This window comes from Telmatherina bonti, assembly GCF_933228915.1.
Source record: "Telmatherina bonti genome assembly, chromosome: 5".
Classification (NCBI taxonomy): Eukaryota; Metazoa; Chordata; class Actinopteri; order Atheriniformes; family Telmatherinidae; genus Telmatherina; species Telmatherina bonti.
The window spans coordinates 18,202,665-18,215,706 of record NC_136623.1 but is presented as its reverse complement, the minus strand read 5'-3'; the positions used below and the strand labels follow the sequence as shown (position 1 = coordinate 18,215,706).

Sequence of the window (13,042 nt, the reverse complement as noted above, 5' to 3'; positions counted from 1 at the left end):
ACGACTTTCCCCTGCTTTTTTCCCCATTATAGACAGTACCCACTCTTTGTGGGTGAGATCAGCTGTTTCTCAGCACAATCTGTGTAATGCACCAGAAGAGGGTCAGAGAGCTACTTGTTAATTAATAAATTCTTTTGGTTATCTCATTAGTCCAAAACTATTATAGTTTGTAGGATGGCTTCATATCAGTTTGATTCCTTTTTCCTCTGATGAAACTCTCCTAGTCTTTCCTATCTTCCACCATCATTGTTATGTGTGTTAAGCTTTCATCTGCCATCCCGGGTGGCAACATTTAGACTGGAATAGCTCTGTGGCTATTTAATTAGTTCGGACGTACCATAGTTTACAGCAGGACAGTACATCTGTGTGCATCTCTCTGGCAGCCACCAAATTGCATCAGTCTGTTTGTGCGTATGTGTGGCTTTTGGGGTTAGTTTGTGCAGCAATGAAGAGGGATCATAAGATGAAGCAACCCAGTTTGAATAATTACTGTTTGGTTGGATGTGAGAAGGAATGTTGGTTTGGGTGAAACGCAGTCTTCACATGTTCATATATACCCGCCTGACTCCGCAGTCTGTCTAAGAAAGAGAACTCATTTCACAGGTCTATCAGTAGATAGTTTTTTTTCTTCATGTGTTCGTTATCATTTTAGTTTATCTCTGTTGCCATTTGAAAGCTCTCCCAGCAGTGTTCCTGTTGTTTTTCCAAGACTTATCCTGCTTTTCCTGCCTTTTCCCTGGTGGGTTTTCCCACACTAACCTCAGCTGACGTACACTGTTATGCTTCCCTGACTGAGCGGATATGTCAGACACACAGGTCAAATAAATAAAGAGTGGGAACCTGAACCTAATTCTGGCTTGACTTGTCTCAGCAGGACAGAGTTCCCTAACCTGTGTCTAATCACCATCCCAAAGGGAAATCTGCTCTTTAACCTCTTTGACAGTCGTGACCTGCCCTTCTCACTCTTCTGACAAAGAGGGGGGGCACTCTGATCTGGTTTTTGTCAACCTTTTATGTTGTGGAACATTGTTGTCCATGCGCTTGAAACTAAACCAAAAGATCACAGTGAATTCAAAGTGCATGTTGTGTTTACGTTGATACAAATAAAATGTGAAAAGTGCAGCATTATTCTCTCAAGTTAAGCCTTTTGTCGATTGTTGGAGCTGTATTCCCTAAAGGAGTAGTGAATTTCTTTGGTTCTGTTGACTTATTATACCCTTACCACCATCACAATACACACCTTACAGTACACACCCAAACACCCAATTTTATCCACGTTCACACAGAAATGCCTCCACCTTAGCTTGGCAGCTGGTGCAGCTGTACGTCCTGCATCCCTCATGTGTGCACATAAGCATGTGGATTAGGTTAGAGGGAATGGTCTCGCTTTGTGTGAGGTTAACAACCCAACCATCAGAACAGTGTCTGCACCAGCTCTTCCTTCTCTGAGGGAAATGAAAATTTACTACTTCCTCTGTAATTTTTTATTTCTGATCTTTAGTTTTGACCTCTCACTTGCACATTTAACAAACTCCCCCCTTTCATTCTAATCCCTCTCTTTTCTCCTGCAGTCTTTTTCCTCCTCCCAGCTGCACAATGGCTCTGATTTAATTAATTATTCTCTTGTGAAAACAGAAAATGTGTATTATATCTTATGCCTCTACTATCAGCCTCCTGTCAGGCACTCTTTCTCCCTTACTGTCACTCTGCTTTGTGCACTAAGGCTCTTTATTTACAGTCCTGCTAAGTTGTGCCAAAGCAATTATAGCTTAACAGGGAGAAAATGTGCCGTTAATTTTGCATGTTAATTTAATCCTTTCCTGCCTTTCCACGAAAAGCAAATAATAGAGGGCCTGAGTTTTCCAGGTATTCGAGTGGAGTCATGGGGATTGGTATTGGATTTTCTAACCGACTTAATGTCTGTTTCTTTTTCTGTTCTCTGCATTTACACTTGTTTCCTGCCACAGGTGCATAGTAACAATCGCCACACACAAGGCGTGCGAGTCTTCAGCAAAGTAGAGTGTCTTTTTAAACCTGGCCTCCTCCAGCCGTGGTCGTCTCCTGCGCTTGGTCTACCGGTGCCCCTTGAGGATATTAAGGACCCTTCCTCGCGACCCATTTCTCTCCCACTCGGTGGGCAACTGGCTCAGATCCTCCGCTGCAAATTCTACTTCGCAGACCGCTGGCTGCTCATCAGCGAAATATCCTTCCTCTCTGGTAGGAAACAGAATTGAAGTGGTCAGTTCTTTCATCTTAGAAATGTATGAATGTGTGTCTGTGTCAGGCTGTTTTACTTCTGTTTGGAACAACTTTGCACTTACAGTCCATATATCTCAGCAACTGGATCTTGCACTATCCAGACATACTGCTGGATTTTGTCTAAATTAATTTTAATATTGTCAAAATTTTTTATTAAATGTACAAAGTTATTAAACTACAACAAAAAGCATTATATGAATTGGACCTTGGCTTACAAACATAAGTTACCACTTTCTGTTTGGTGGTAATACGGATATGGATTAACTGTTCATAAAACAAAAAAAAAAAAATGCCTACTAGTCTTTTGATTTTCAGAGTTCAGATTACCTGAATAAATCAATCCACAAGAAAAGGCTCATTATTTTCTATTTAACAATGACAAAAGTCTCTGAGAATATCATAAAAGTTATTATGGAAAGCTTTAACAATCCCAAAGATGACATGGCGATTAACAAAGATTTTGAAATCCTAGCGTCATCGGATTGTAATAACAAGAAATTTTAGTCATAAACAGTGAAAACACTCCGGGCACTCCTGTGGTGCTAAGAAGAACCTTGGTCAGCTTTAGTTAAAACTGATGGTGGTGCGTTATATAAATAATGGTGCATGAAGAGGTTGAAGAGCTGGGTTTAATTGGTTTTTATTTGTGCGACACACTGCAATAAAACACAGAATACACAAGTCCATCAGGAGTAGGTTGATAGAGCAGGTCGTCCAGTGACTGAAAGGTTGGCAGTTCAAATCCTGCCCCTAGTCAATCTGTCATTGTGTCCCTGGGTAGGACACTTAAATGCTGGTGATTGGAGAGGACGCAGGCATGCATTGACTGCCATGGTTTTGTCAGTGTGCTGCAGGGCAGCTGGGTAGCCTTCATCAAGTATGAATGAGGAGTGAATGAGTATTGAATTCAATGTAAAGTGTTTTGGATGCCTTGAAAAGCTCTGTAAAAATATAATCCATTATTATTACATGATTCTGTTTATGTGTTTGACATTAGTATTCATTCAATTTGGACATTTAAAGTTGAAAGATTCTGATTGTTTATTCATAAGTTTGTTCATAAGATTGTGTAAAGCTCTAATTGCAAATATCATCCTGGAGCATTAAGTAATTAGATATTTGTGAAAGATTGGACCTAAATTCACAGCACAGCAATCAACATGCTTTAACTCTAAAATGCCACACAACAGACCTGTTGGTTTAGATTTGCTTTCAGACTTACAATGAAAAAGTCACATTGACTATAAGTTATTTTTGTTCTGGCGGTGGTCTTTCAGTTGATCTGATAAATACACAAGTAAAACACTTTTGCCAAGAATAGTTGTGATTAAATATGGCAGCTTACAAATAAATAGCCATTAAATGAACAATTAATTTTAGAGTTCATCAGAATCTGTATACCATCTTTTTGTTCCTGGACTGAAGCAGAATTAAGTAGCAAAAAAATCTGAAGATGTGATTTAGAAATTTAGAAGTTGCAGCTAGATAGAAGCTGTTCTGCTCTCCAGCTGAGATAACTGAATAATTAAACTGCTCTGGCGTGATAAGAATCAGCAAGATGCGGTGTAATCACACCAATCTCAGGTGGGTGAAATGACTTGACCCAGCAGTCTGAAAATAAATGACACACAAGAACTGTTAAACCAGCACACTTACATGGTTACTCTTGCTTGTATGGAGTTTAGAGTAGCTGCAAACTGGAGATCTTACTACCAAAAGCTTTACCCAATTACCCAGCTGCGTGTTTTCATATATAATACTGCCTGGACAGAAGAAAAAAGAAAAAGTCACCTTTTGCATTTAAAGCTGGGGTAGGTAATGTTGGGGAGCTAGGAAGATTTGAAAGTGGCACCCTGTCTTTGCTCCTCCCCCTTTGATTTTGCTCCTTGCATGATCCAAGGCTTTTCTGTTCGCAGTTTTTTCCACCAACGATTTTCTCTTTCTTTGCTGTTTAGCAGGAGAAGACAAATAAACTGTGCCAAGTCTGAAAACCTTTCCTGCATTTTCTCAACCATGTTTGTCTTCCGACTTTCTTCTTCACTACTTTGTACTTTCATCTTAAACGTAATTTATATGCAAGGTGTGGCTAACAGGTATGCGCTGTGGGAGGAAGGGAGCCGGGAGAAGAAGCCTAAGAAATATAAGAAATGAAAAACTTAAATTTGGTCCAAATATTTGGATTGGTCTGAGTTTTTATAGAATTACAGTAAACTACAATTTTTAAACCCCAACCAATTAAATGAAGAGTTTCTTATTTCATAAACAGCCACGTTGAAAGACAAATCCAGTGGCTGTAGACAAGATATTGATCTGTTTTTAGAAGGATCAAATCACTGGCATGCATCAAGCAGAGAAAACATCAGAGGAGATTGCAGAATCGGCTAAAATCGGGTTAAAAACTGTCTAATGCATTATTAAAACTGGACGAATAGCGGAGAGCCATCGTCTTTGAGGAAGAAATGTGGTCAGACAAAATTTCCTGAGTGATTGTGATTGGCAATCTCTGAAATGTTTGGTAAAATGAAATCAAAGAAAAACACCAGTAGAACTCAGAGTTATGTTTAATACGGAAAGAAAGAGCATTTCTTATTATGACTGACATAACGCTGACCTCACAAATCATCCAAGTATAAAAAGAGAATCTATTTTAAGGGATAAAGCAATGTTGTGTCTCCATGTTAACAACTTAAATTGAACAGTTTTACTTATTTTGTTTAAATATTTTTGGTATTTCACTCCGTTTTAATGTAAAGCATTTTGATAGAAAGCACTTTTTAAATAAAAAATAATCATTATTATTGACAAAAAAGGAAATTCAAGTTGTATATTTAGTTGTGTCTGTCACACTATCTCATAATTTCCTCCAATCTCTTTGGTAGAATCTTTGGAAAAATGCCAAATCTAACATAGTTTAACAGAAATGAAAAAGTCACTTTACACCAACAGATAATTCCCAAATACCTGCTGACTGAAAACTTGGCATATATTACCATGGTTTGCAGTGTGTCATTAAAGCAACCGAAGAAACTGGACAAATTTAAGGCATAAAAGGTGTATGGCCTAAAAACATATGTACAGGAGATGAACTGTATAAAAAAAGCTATATACCCAAGAAATTGGAAAGATACACCAACAGCCTGACACAGGACCTAAAAGTTGCATCTGAGCCTTTCGCTGATCCATTTACTTCTCACTAAAGCATCATTAGAAATGGTATCCATGCAAAGTTTATTTGTTTATTTCCAGGATCCCCATTAGATGCTGCCGAGGCAGCAGCTAGTATTCCTCGGGTCCCCTCATAAAATGTGATGAAACAAAATACACGGATTCATATTTAATCCCAACCCACACACAAAATAACACAAAGATGTATTTTTATTATATTTTTAGTGTTTTTACAAAAGCAATAATAAATATTTGAAATCTCTAAAGCTTGGTTGTCAAGAAGCACTTCTTAAGAAAGGGAGAAAATGCTGAAGTATATCAAATGGCACAAGGACTAGAATGAACATAGGTGGCAACGCATCTTATGACGGGAGGAATCCAGAAGATGACTGAAGCAGGTTAGGAACATGGCAAAGAATGGAACAAAAGGCAACGACGTCCAAAAAAGAAACTTGCAAGCAGGGTTAAAAGCTTGCAAAAGGGTTCAAGTTGTGATGAAAAATGAAGGTTGTCATAGAAAATGAGTTTAAAAAAACTAATCAGAATGATACAAAGTCTGTTTTTTTCTTTATTTTAAGTCTTTATAAATATGTCTGCACAGTTCATTCAGTTGCCACTTATTTCTCTTTTTTCCTGCCAATAAGCATTTAAGAGGTGGCTTAAAACTTTTGCACAGTACTTCGAAGGTTTAGTGATTACTGAAAGTACATTATACTACGTGACCTCACTGCTGCGTTGCTATCTGCTTTCTGCTAGACAGTTCAGCCTCCACCTGCAACAATGTCGAACCACTTATAAGCTACGAGATGTCAGAACAGCGATTGTTAGTTTGACGTCCAACTGAAGCTCGTGTGTTTAGTATGGAATGCATCAGTTCTTGCTTTTAATAAAAGCAAAATGCACCAAGATTACTCTTGTCTGCAAGCACAACTATTTACAACCACAATTACAGCTTTTCATCTCTGATGGACAACCAGGAATTGACATGTCATATGAAAATCCCCTAAGGTTTTAAAACAGGATTCCTTTTCATTAAATTGTCTTCCTTTTCTCTATCTTTTTCCTTCTCCAGAACCGTTTGAAGAGGACGTCACAGACACTGATTCATTTCCTCCTAATCCTCCCAAGTTTCCTAACACCAGCTCTTTTCCTCCTGTTAAAGTCACTGCCTCTGTTTCCACATCGAGTCACAGCTCCTCAAACACCACCACCAGGTCATCTGGTAAGTCTCACTCATCCTCTTTTCCTATTTATCCTCCTGCTTATCACTCCACAATATATTGTCTTTGGTATTATCTCTGTAGCTGCCATTTTCTTTCTGTTGGCCCTTTCATTACCTGTCTGTCATCACCCATCTCTTTTCTCCAGTTAGGGCGACTGCAGGCATTGTGTCTGTGCCATGTGTCTGAAGCAGATCCAATAGTGGACAGTGTTTGATGTTTAATTAGGTTCTGTCTTTGCTTGAAAAATGGTGCCAAACATTTATTCCACCGATTTCACTGCATTTCAATAAATCTTGCTAAGAATTAAAGGTCAAACCTTTGTCTCTCTCAGGGATTTTTTTAAATCAAGCTCTAGCTTTTAAAGTCTCTGTGAGCGTTTAGAGATCTTTGCTTAGGGGGATGAAAATCCTGCTGAGCCAGAACCGTGCTTTCCATGATTTTCTGTCCTCATCACTCTCCTCTTGAGTCTTCATCACCTCTCTTCACACATTCCTCCTGTGTCCATCCCTCGATCCTCCAGAACCCCCTACTTCCACCACCTACATGACGGACACCTCTGATAACTGGACACTGTCAGGTGAGAAAAAAACAATCCTGGGAGGCGATCTGAGCAAGGGGAGCGAGGCTCATCCACTCTGGCCTCTCTAGTATCTTTAAACTGTCCTCGTGTTCAGCAGAGAGTATGAAGTATAATGAAACGGGGATGGCAGGGGCCGGCTTTGGCACTGAGCTCTGTCCCCAGAGTTTGATGATAAACAGCTCGAGGGAAAAACACTAACGAAGCTGTAGTGAATTATATTTACGTTGAATAACAACTTGGCTTCCTGTGGTCTCACAAACTGCATGTTTTGTTGGGGAGCTGGCTGTAGTCTACACAACTAAACAATAACAGGCTTTTTTTTGTGTGTAAAGCTGGAAACGGTTTTCTGTGGCATGTCAACTGCTTTGTACTTGTTATTGGATGTGGTTGAATGGCTTTGCCTGTGTTTATTTATTACCCGCATGGTGTTAAACTGACACAGAGGGAGAATATTTATACAATATAATGTATAAAACAGCTATACATGTATGGAGATGGGTCTATGTTGACATACACATTGTTATAGCATGTGCATGCTTAGCCTTTCCTACAAATTAATATATATTCTGTAAAAAATGGCTTCATTAGTTTGTTTATTAGCAGAGTTTATATTAAGCTATATTAAGGAAAGCCTTTCCTCCCTCATGCAAATAACATGCCACATTTGACTTTCAAAGAAGGAAAAAAACAAATGGATGATTTTGATTAATACTTGACTACAAAGCTGCTGAGAAGCAAAACCACATTGACATATTGTTCCCAAAGCAGCAGGCTGTCGGAGGCTCTGGAGTATGTTGCATACAAAATGCCCACTCAAACAAAAAATTCCCTGTTAGATGAGTGAGGCTGTAAAGCTGGTGTGTGACCCCAGTGAGCTCAGAAAGAGCCAATGCTCACAGGCTGAACAGTGCATTAACCAACACCAACACATGGTTACACGCCCACACAGGCTGAAGTGTTGCAGAGGAGTATACTGTTACCAAACTCTCTCATATCACACCAAAAACTGCATATCCTCCCACTTTTTTTTCAACACATTAACTATTTAGAGTGAATGTTGGAAAAGCATTTCAACCTCTGCATTGAGGGACTCATTTCAGTTAAAGTTTAAGCAATTACAGTTGGCTCTTTTTCTTTTTTTTTCTTTTTTTAATATATTTTGCAACTTGGGCCCTTCTTTCTTCTTCCCTTTCCTTCATGGCCGGTTATTGGTAGAGTTAATGGCCCTTAATGTTAAAATTAACTGAACAAACAACACAAAACAAAAACTTGAGCTTAGTGCGCTGCCTTTTTGGTAAAGTCTGCTTGAGTTATAACATAGAAACAGGTCTACTCTCTACTTGTAGCATTTTCATATTTAATTCAATAAATGAAGTTCTTAGTTGCTATTGAATGCAACATGAGTCCAGTTTTTGAGAAAATTCTAGACTGTTCTTGGTCGTAGACCAAAGTAAAGAGCCATCAGAAGTCACCATGCTACAGGTTTCTCTGCTTCAACACACTACTCAAATTCATGGGTGTTTCTGCAGAACCTGACAGCAAGCTATTGGATCTCTTTAATTTGAATTTGGTTATTTGGAGAAGGGAACTATCCAAAGCCTGCAGGACAGAAAACCCTAGAGGAGTTTTACATCTCTGGTAAACAGAATAAATTGGAAAATAAATTATTAATGAACTGTAAGCACTCAAATTCATTTTGTACTACAAGCTACCTTCATCCCTTCACGTAGACACCATAGATTGTACAAAAGAGAGAAAAAAGTCAATACAATATGTGGTTTCTCCTGAACTACAGCAATCCCAAATGCCCTAAAGTAAGGATCTCAAACTCTGCTACTGTCCTGCAGATTTCTAATGTTTTCCTTCTCCAACACACTTGATTAAAATTAACTAGACCAGTTTGTGATCCTTGAGGGCTGAAGTTTTAAGTAACCAAACAACACAAAACAAAAACTGTGTTGAAGAGAAGAAAGTCAGGACTTCTGCTTTGCATCTCCTGGAGGGAACATACAAAAATTAAAATCATACCCAACATGACGTCCTGAAATGATTTCTACTATGACAGGAACTGAACATGAACAGTACTGACCATAAAGCCACCTCACATTCTCAAGCGTACTTCACAAACATTTTATTTTTTATTCAGTATCATAATGTTGAAAGGCACCTCATGCCATCATCAGTCTCATACTGGAAGAGCATCATGTGTTGGAGCTGCTTTCATGTCTCATCACAGGGCTGCTGACCATTACTTGGCTCTGGTGCAACTAGACAATATGAGACAACACACGAATAAGTAAAAAATGTGAAGAGTTGAAGATGAAGAGTATCATTTTATCTTTAAATGTCAAAGTCAGAACCATGACTTCAATTCATTTCACATGTTGTTCATAAAAAGTGCTGAAATACTGACGAGTTGAATAATTTTATAAGAGGGAACTGTCTAAACTTCCTCCTCTAACAAGCAGCTGTAAAAAGGTCTGATATAGGTTTTCACTGCTCAACAAGCTAAATTCAAGAGTTCACTAAATTTCTCCAGCCTGAACAGCAAGTGATTAATCAGTGAGTTCAGTGAAGATGTGAAATGTATAACTCTTTAATCTTGTTTAATTAACATCTTAATCAAATGGTACTTTAAGAGTAGATCATGGTTTATGGGTAACTAAGTTGTGGAGCTTTGATATTTCTAAAAGTTTCACTTTTTTTTTTTTTTGTAACTCTATGCACACAAATAACTGGGTTCAGGCACTCAAGCATATATGTTCACACTTAACCTTTCATCCTCTGTTTATCCTCTTCAGATCGAGAATTTTATGCAGTTACTCCGAGGGCGGGGCTTCCCATTGCCAAAGATGACAGCAGTGATACCGCCATATTGATTGGCTGCCTGGTGGGCATCATCCTCCTCCTGCTGGCTGTGATTGCTGTTATTCTTTGGAGGCAGTACTGGAAGAAGATTCTAGGCAAGGTGGGTCCAGACTGACAATGTAGTTTTTCTTCTCTCTCTTTTTTTTTTTAATCCTGCCAGAGATCATGTACAACTTGAATTATCCATAGGGTTTGCTATTAACAGTTTTTAATAGAGGTTCTTTCCACAGCTAATTGGTCTTAAATGAAAAGATGTGATGTAGTCAGACTCAACTCTCCCTTAAACTAACTTTAAATGAGTCTGAGAGAACAACTGCCGGTCTTTTGGCAGACAACCAGCACATCCCCATCTGGATGTTTTCTGGTAGTCTTTTTGTATTTGCTGCTAATCATTCAAAGATCAGAGTCTGTTTCTACAGTCTGATCACGCATCTGCTTAAGACACCCATATGGTCTGTTTGTATTATCTGTATCTGAGTGAGCTCTATCCCCTCAGGCTCAGGGCAGTCTGTCCAGTGATGAACTCCGAGTTCACCTGTCGGTACCCTCAGACAATGTGGTCATCAACAACACACACAGCTACTCCAGCCGCTACCAACGCATACACACTTTTCCGGATGACCGGGACCATGACAGAGATGGAGAGGGGGAGTATCAAGAGCCCAGCGCTCTGCTCAGACCAAGAGATCACAGAGACAGCACAGGTAAACCATAAACACACACACACAGAATTGCTCTGCTCCTGATTTGAAGTTTGGGCTGACTGGTGAAACTTTCCACATTTTGCCTTGGAGCCTGATTCAGAACACAAATAGCCTGACAAACAATGTGTTTGTTTAAGGTAAAACATGCTAAATATGTGGTGACATGGACTGATGAATACTCGGCTGCACATATTTTGAAGGGGAATAAATTAATGGAACATTTGAAACAATTCCACTTTCCATAAATATATAATTTAAATTCCTGCGCTGTGTGGGGTTTGTGCAGATTGTTTCGTTAGCATATCTGTGTTTTTGCTTTTGCAAACTAGTTTATAGATGAGAGCTACAGTAGAAAACACTGTGTGACGTGCATATCAGGAAAACGGTGGCATTATACTGTATTTCAGCGTGCCAAGCAGAGGAATGCCAACATGAAGATACACAGAAAGTGTCAGGAAGCACAAAAGATCTATTGTTCCAAGGAAAGGGAAGAAAAGAGAAAGAGGGGGGAGGAAGAGAGAATTAGAGAGGGAAAGACGTTCTATTTTGTTTTGTATTTTTTACCACAGGAGGTCGGCATGCCGCCTTTACTCGATGCTTGTTTAAAATAACAAGAGTTAACAAGCATTTGATCCAGTTTGCTTTGTTTGGTTGTGGTCTGAATTTGTTAACTTGCCTGTTCTGTTGTGTGCTCTCTGTTCCATTACAACCCTCATTCATCCTTTTGTATCAAATGAATATGCTAACATTGTCATGCTAATGATTGTTATTCTGTTTTGTGTTGTGACTTTGTATGATCCATATTATGTTGTCTGCGTGTGTGTCCCCTCATTTTATGCACCCCTTGTGCGTGTGTGTGTGTGTGTGTGTCCTCCCAGCCTTGCTGTTAAACAACCCAGTCAATCACCTGCATCTACCAGATCACAGAAAAAGCTCCAGAGCCCTAGTCGTCCCCAGCTCCACTCAGGCTCAGGAAAAGAGCCTCAATGTGCCCCAGGGTAAGAGACTTCAAATTGGGCCGGTAGAAGCTTCTCACCTGCATACCTGTCATCAGTGCTGGAGCAGTAGAAGGGCTGTCGCTGTCACATAACATCAAAAACATCTCCTTTAGATGACTAATCTGTTTTGCATGTGTCTGACCATCATCCTACCTGTTACTGACATAAACTGTTCATGGACAAATATTTCATCGCTCTGACTGAAATCCTGCTGACATGTTTACATTGTGATCCAATCAGTTGTGTTTACATGATTGACAGATTTATTATGATAATAATTGTGACGTGCTCTGTGCGTACTGTTTTGGAAGAAGGGTTTTAGTCTTATCTTGAACTTTTTCGGCGTTTAAATGAGTAATAATCCTTAACTCTTTCAGTTTCTAACAAAAACATTTCATCCCCTATCACATAACCCCATATGTGGTTCAAGCATGTGTAGAAACAACAAACACCACAGAATGAGTGTATGCATGGTTATTTTTTTTCTGCTGATCCAATTATTAAACTGCTTGAACCATCCTTCTCGATCAGATTGAAAACCTTTTCTAAACTCGTGGCAGATTGGATCACTTGACATATTTACATGAGACGTTTTATTCTGTTTGGACCTTGGATCAGAACAAAGTTGCTTCATTCACTCACCTCAATTGAGTTGTGGCTTTAAAGACTCGAGGAGAATGAAAGATTCTTTTAAACTAACTCAGATGAGCCTGTATTTCTAACTTTAGCCAGTACCAGATTAGCAGCAGGACGACTGGATCAGTGTAATATGGATGGATTGCCATTAAATTTGCTTTGGTGCTTAAATTCATAAAAAAAAAATAATAATAATAATAATAAAAAAATCAGTGTCTATGGTGAATTTTTAATGCTGGAAGGAATTTTATGCACATGGTTTGGGTCTACCATAGTTAATCTCAGGGATTTTCAAAGATTTAGACAGTGAGACGCTCACTCCACTTTTTTGCTTAGTTTAGATAAATTCTGAAATGCCTTTAGGATCATGATTATTTTGCTTAATCCTATACACACTGAGCAAGTCGGCCAATATAACCACATACTGCTGATGGACGTGTCCAGACTGCAGTAAATACATAGTCTGTCATAGTATTAATTGGTCTTTGACTACTTTTTCTTTATAATCAAATGACCCCATAACTAATACGTCCGAACTTATCAACCGCATCAAAAACATAGAAGTTATTCTTTTGATCAATAATATTTCCTCATCTCCATTCACCAAGC

General features: G+C 38.9%; 1 protein-coding gene across 2 annotated transcripts in view; it reads left to right on the top strand.

Moving 5' to 3' along the window:
* The window catches only part of ddr1 (discoidin domain receptor tyrosine kinase 1), a 53,118-nt gene that overhangs the window by 31,414 nt on the left and 8,662 nt on the right, over positions 1–13,042 (top strand). The window contains exons 9-14 of one of the 2 annotated variants that reach the window (XM_079240442.1): positions 1,968–2,217; positions 6,497–6,646; positions 7,168–7,224; positions 10,029–10,195; positions 10,592–10,799; positions 11,678–11,797. In XM_079240442.1, coding sequence (XP_079096568.1) covers positions 1,968–2,217; positions 6,497–6,646; positions 7,168–7,224; positions 10,029–10,195; positions 10,592–10,799; positions 11,678–11,797 — 952 coding nt within the window. The remainder of the gene's footprint in view (positions 1–1,967; positions 2,218–6,496; positions 6,647–7,167; positions 7,225–10,028; positions 10,196–10,591; positions 10,800–11,677; positions 11,798–13,042) is intronic. The other variant, XM_079240443.1, reaches the window with a different exon arrangement.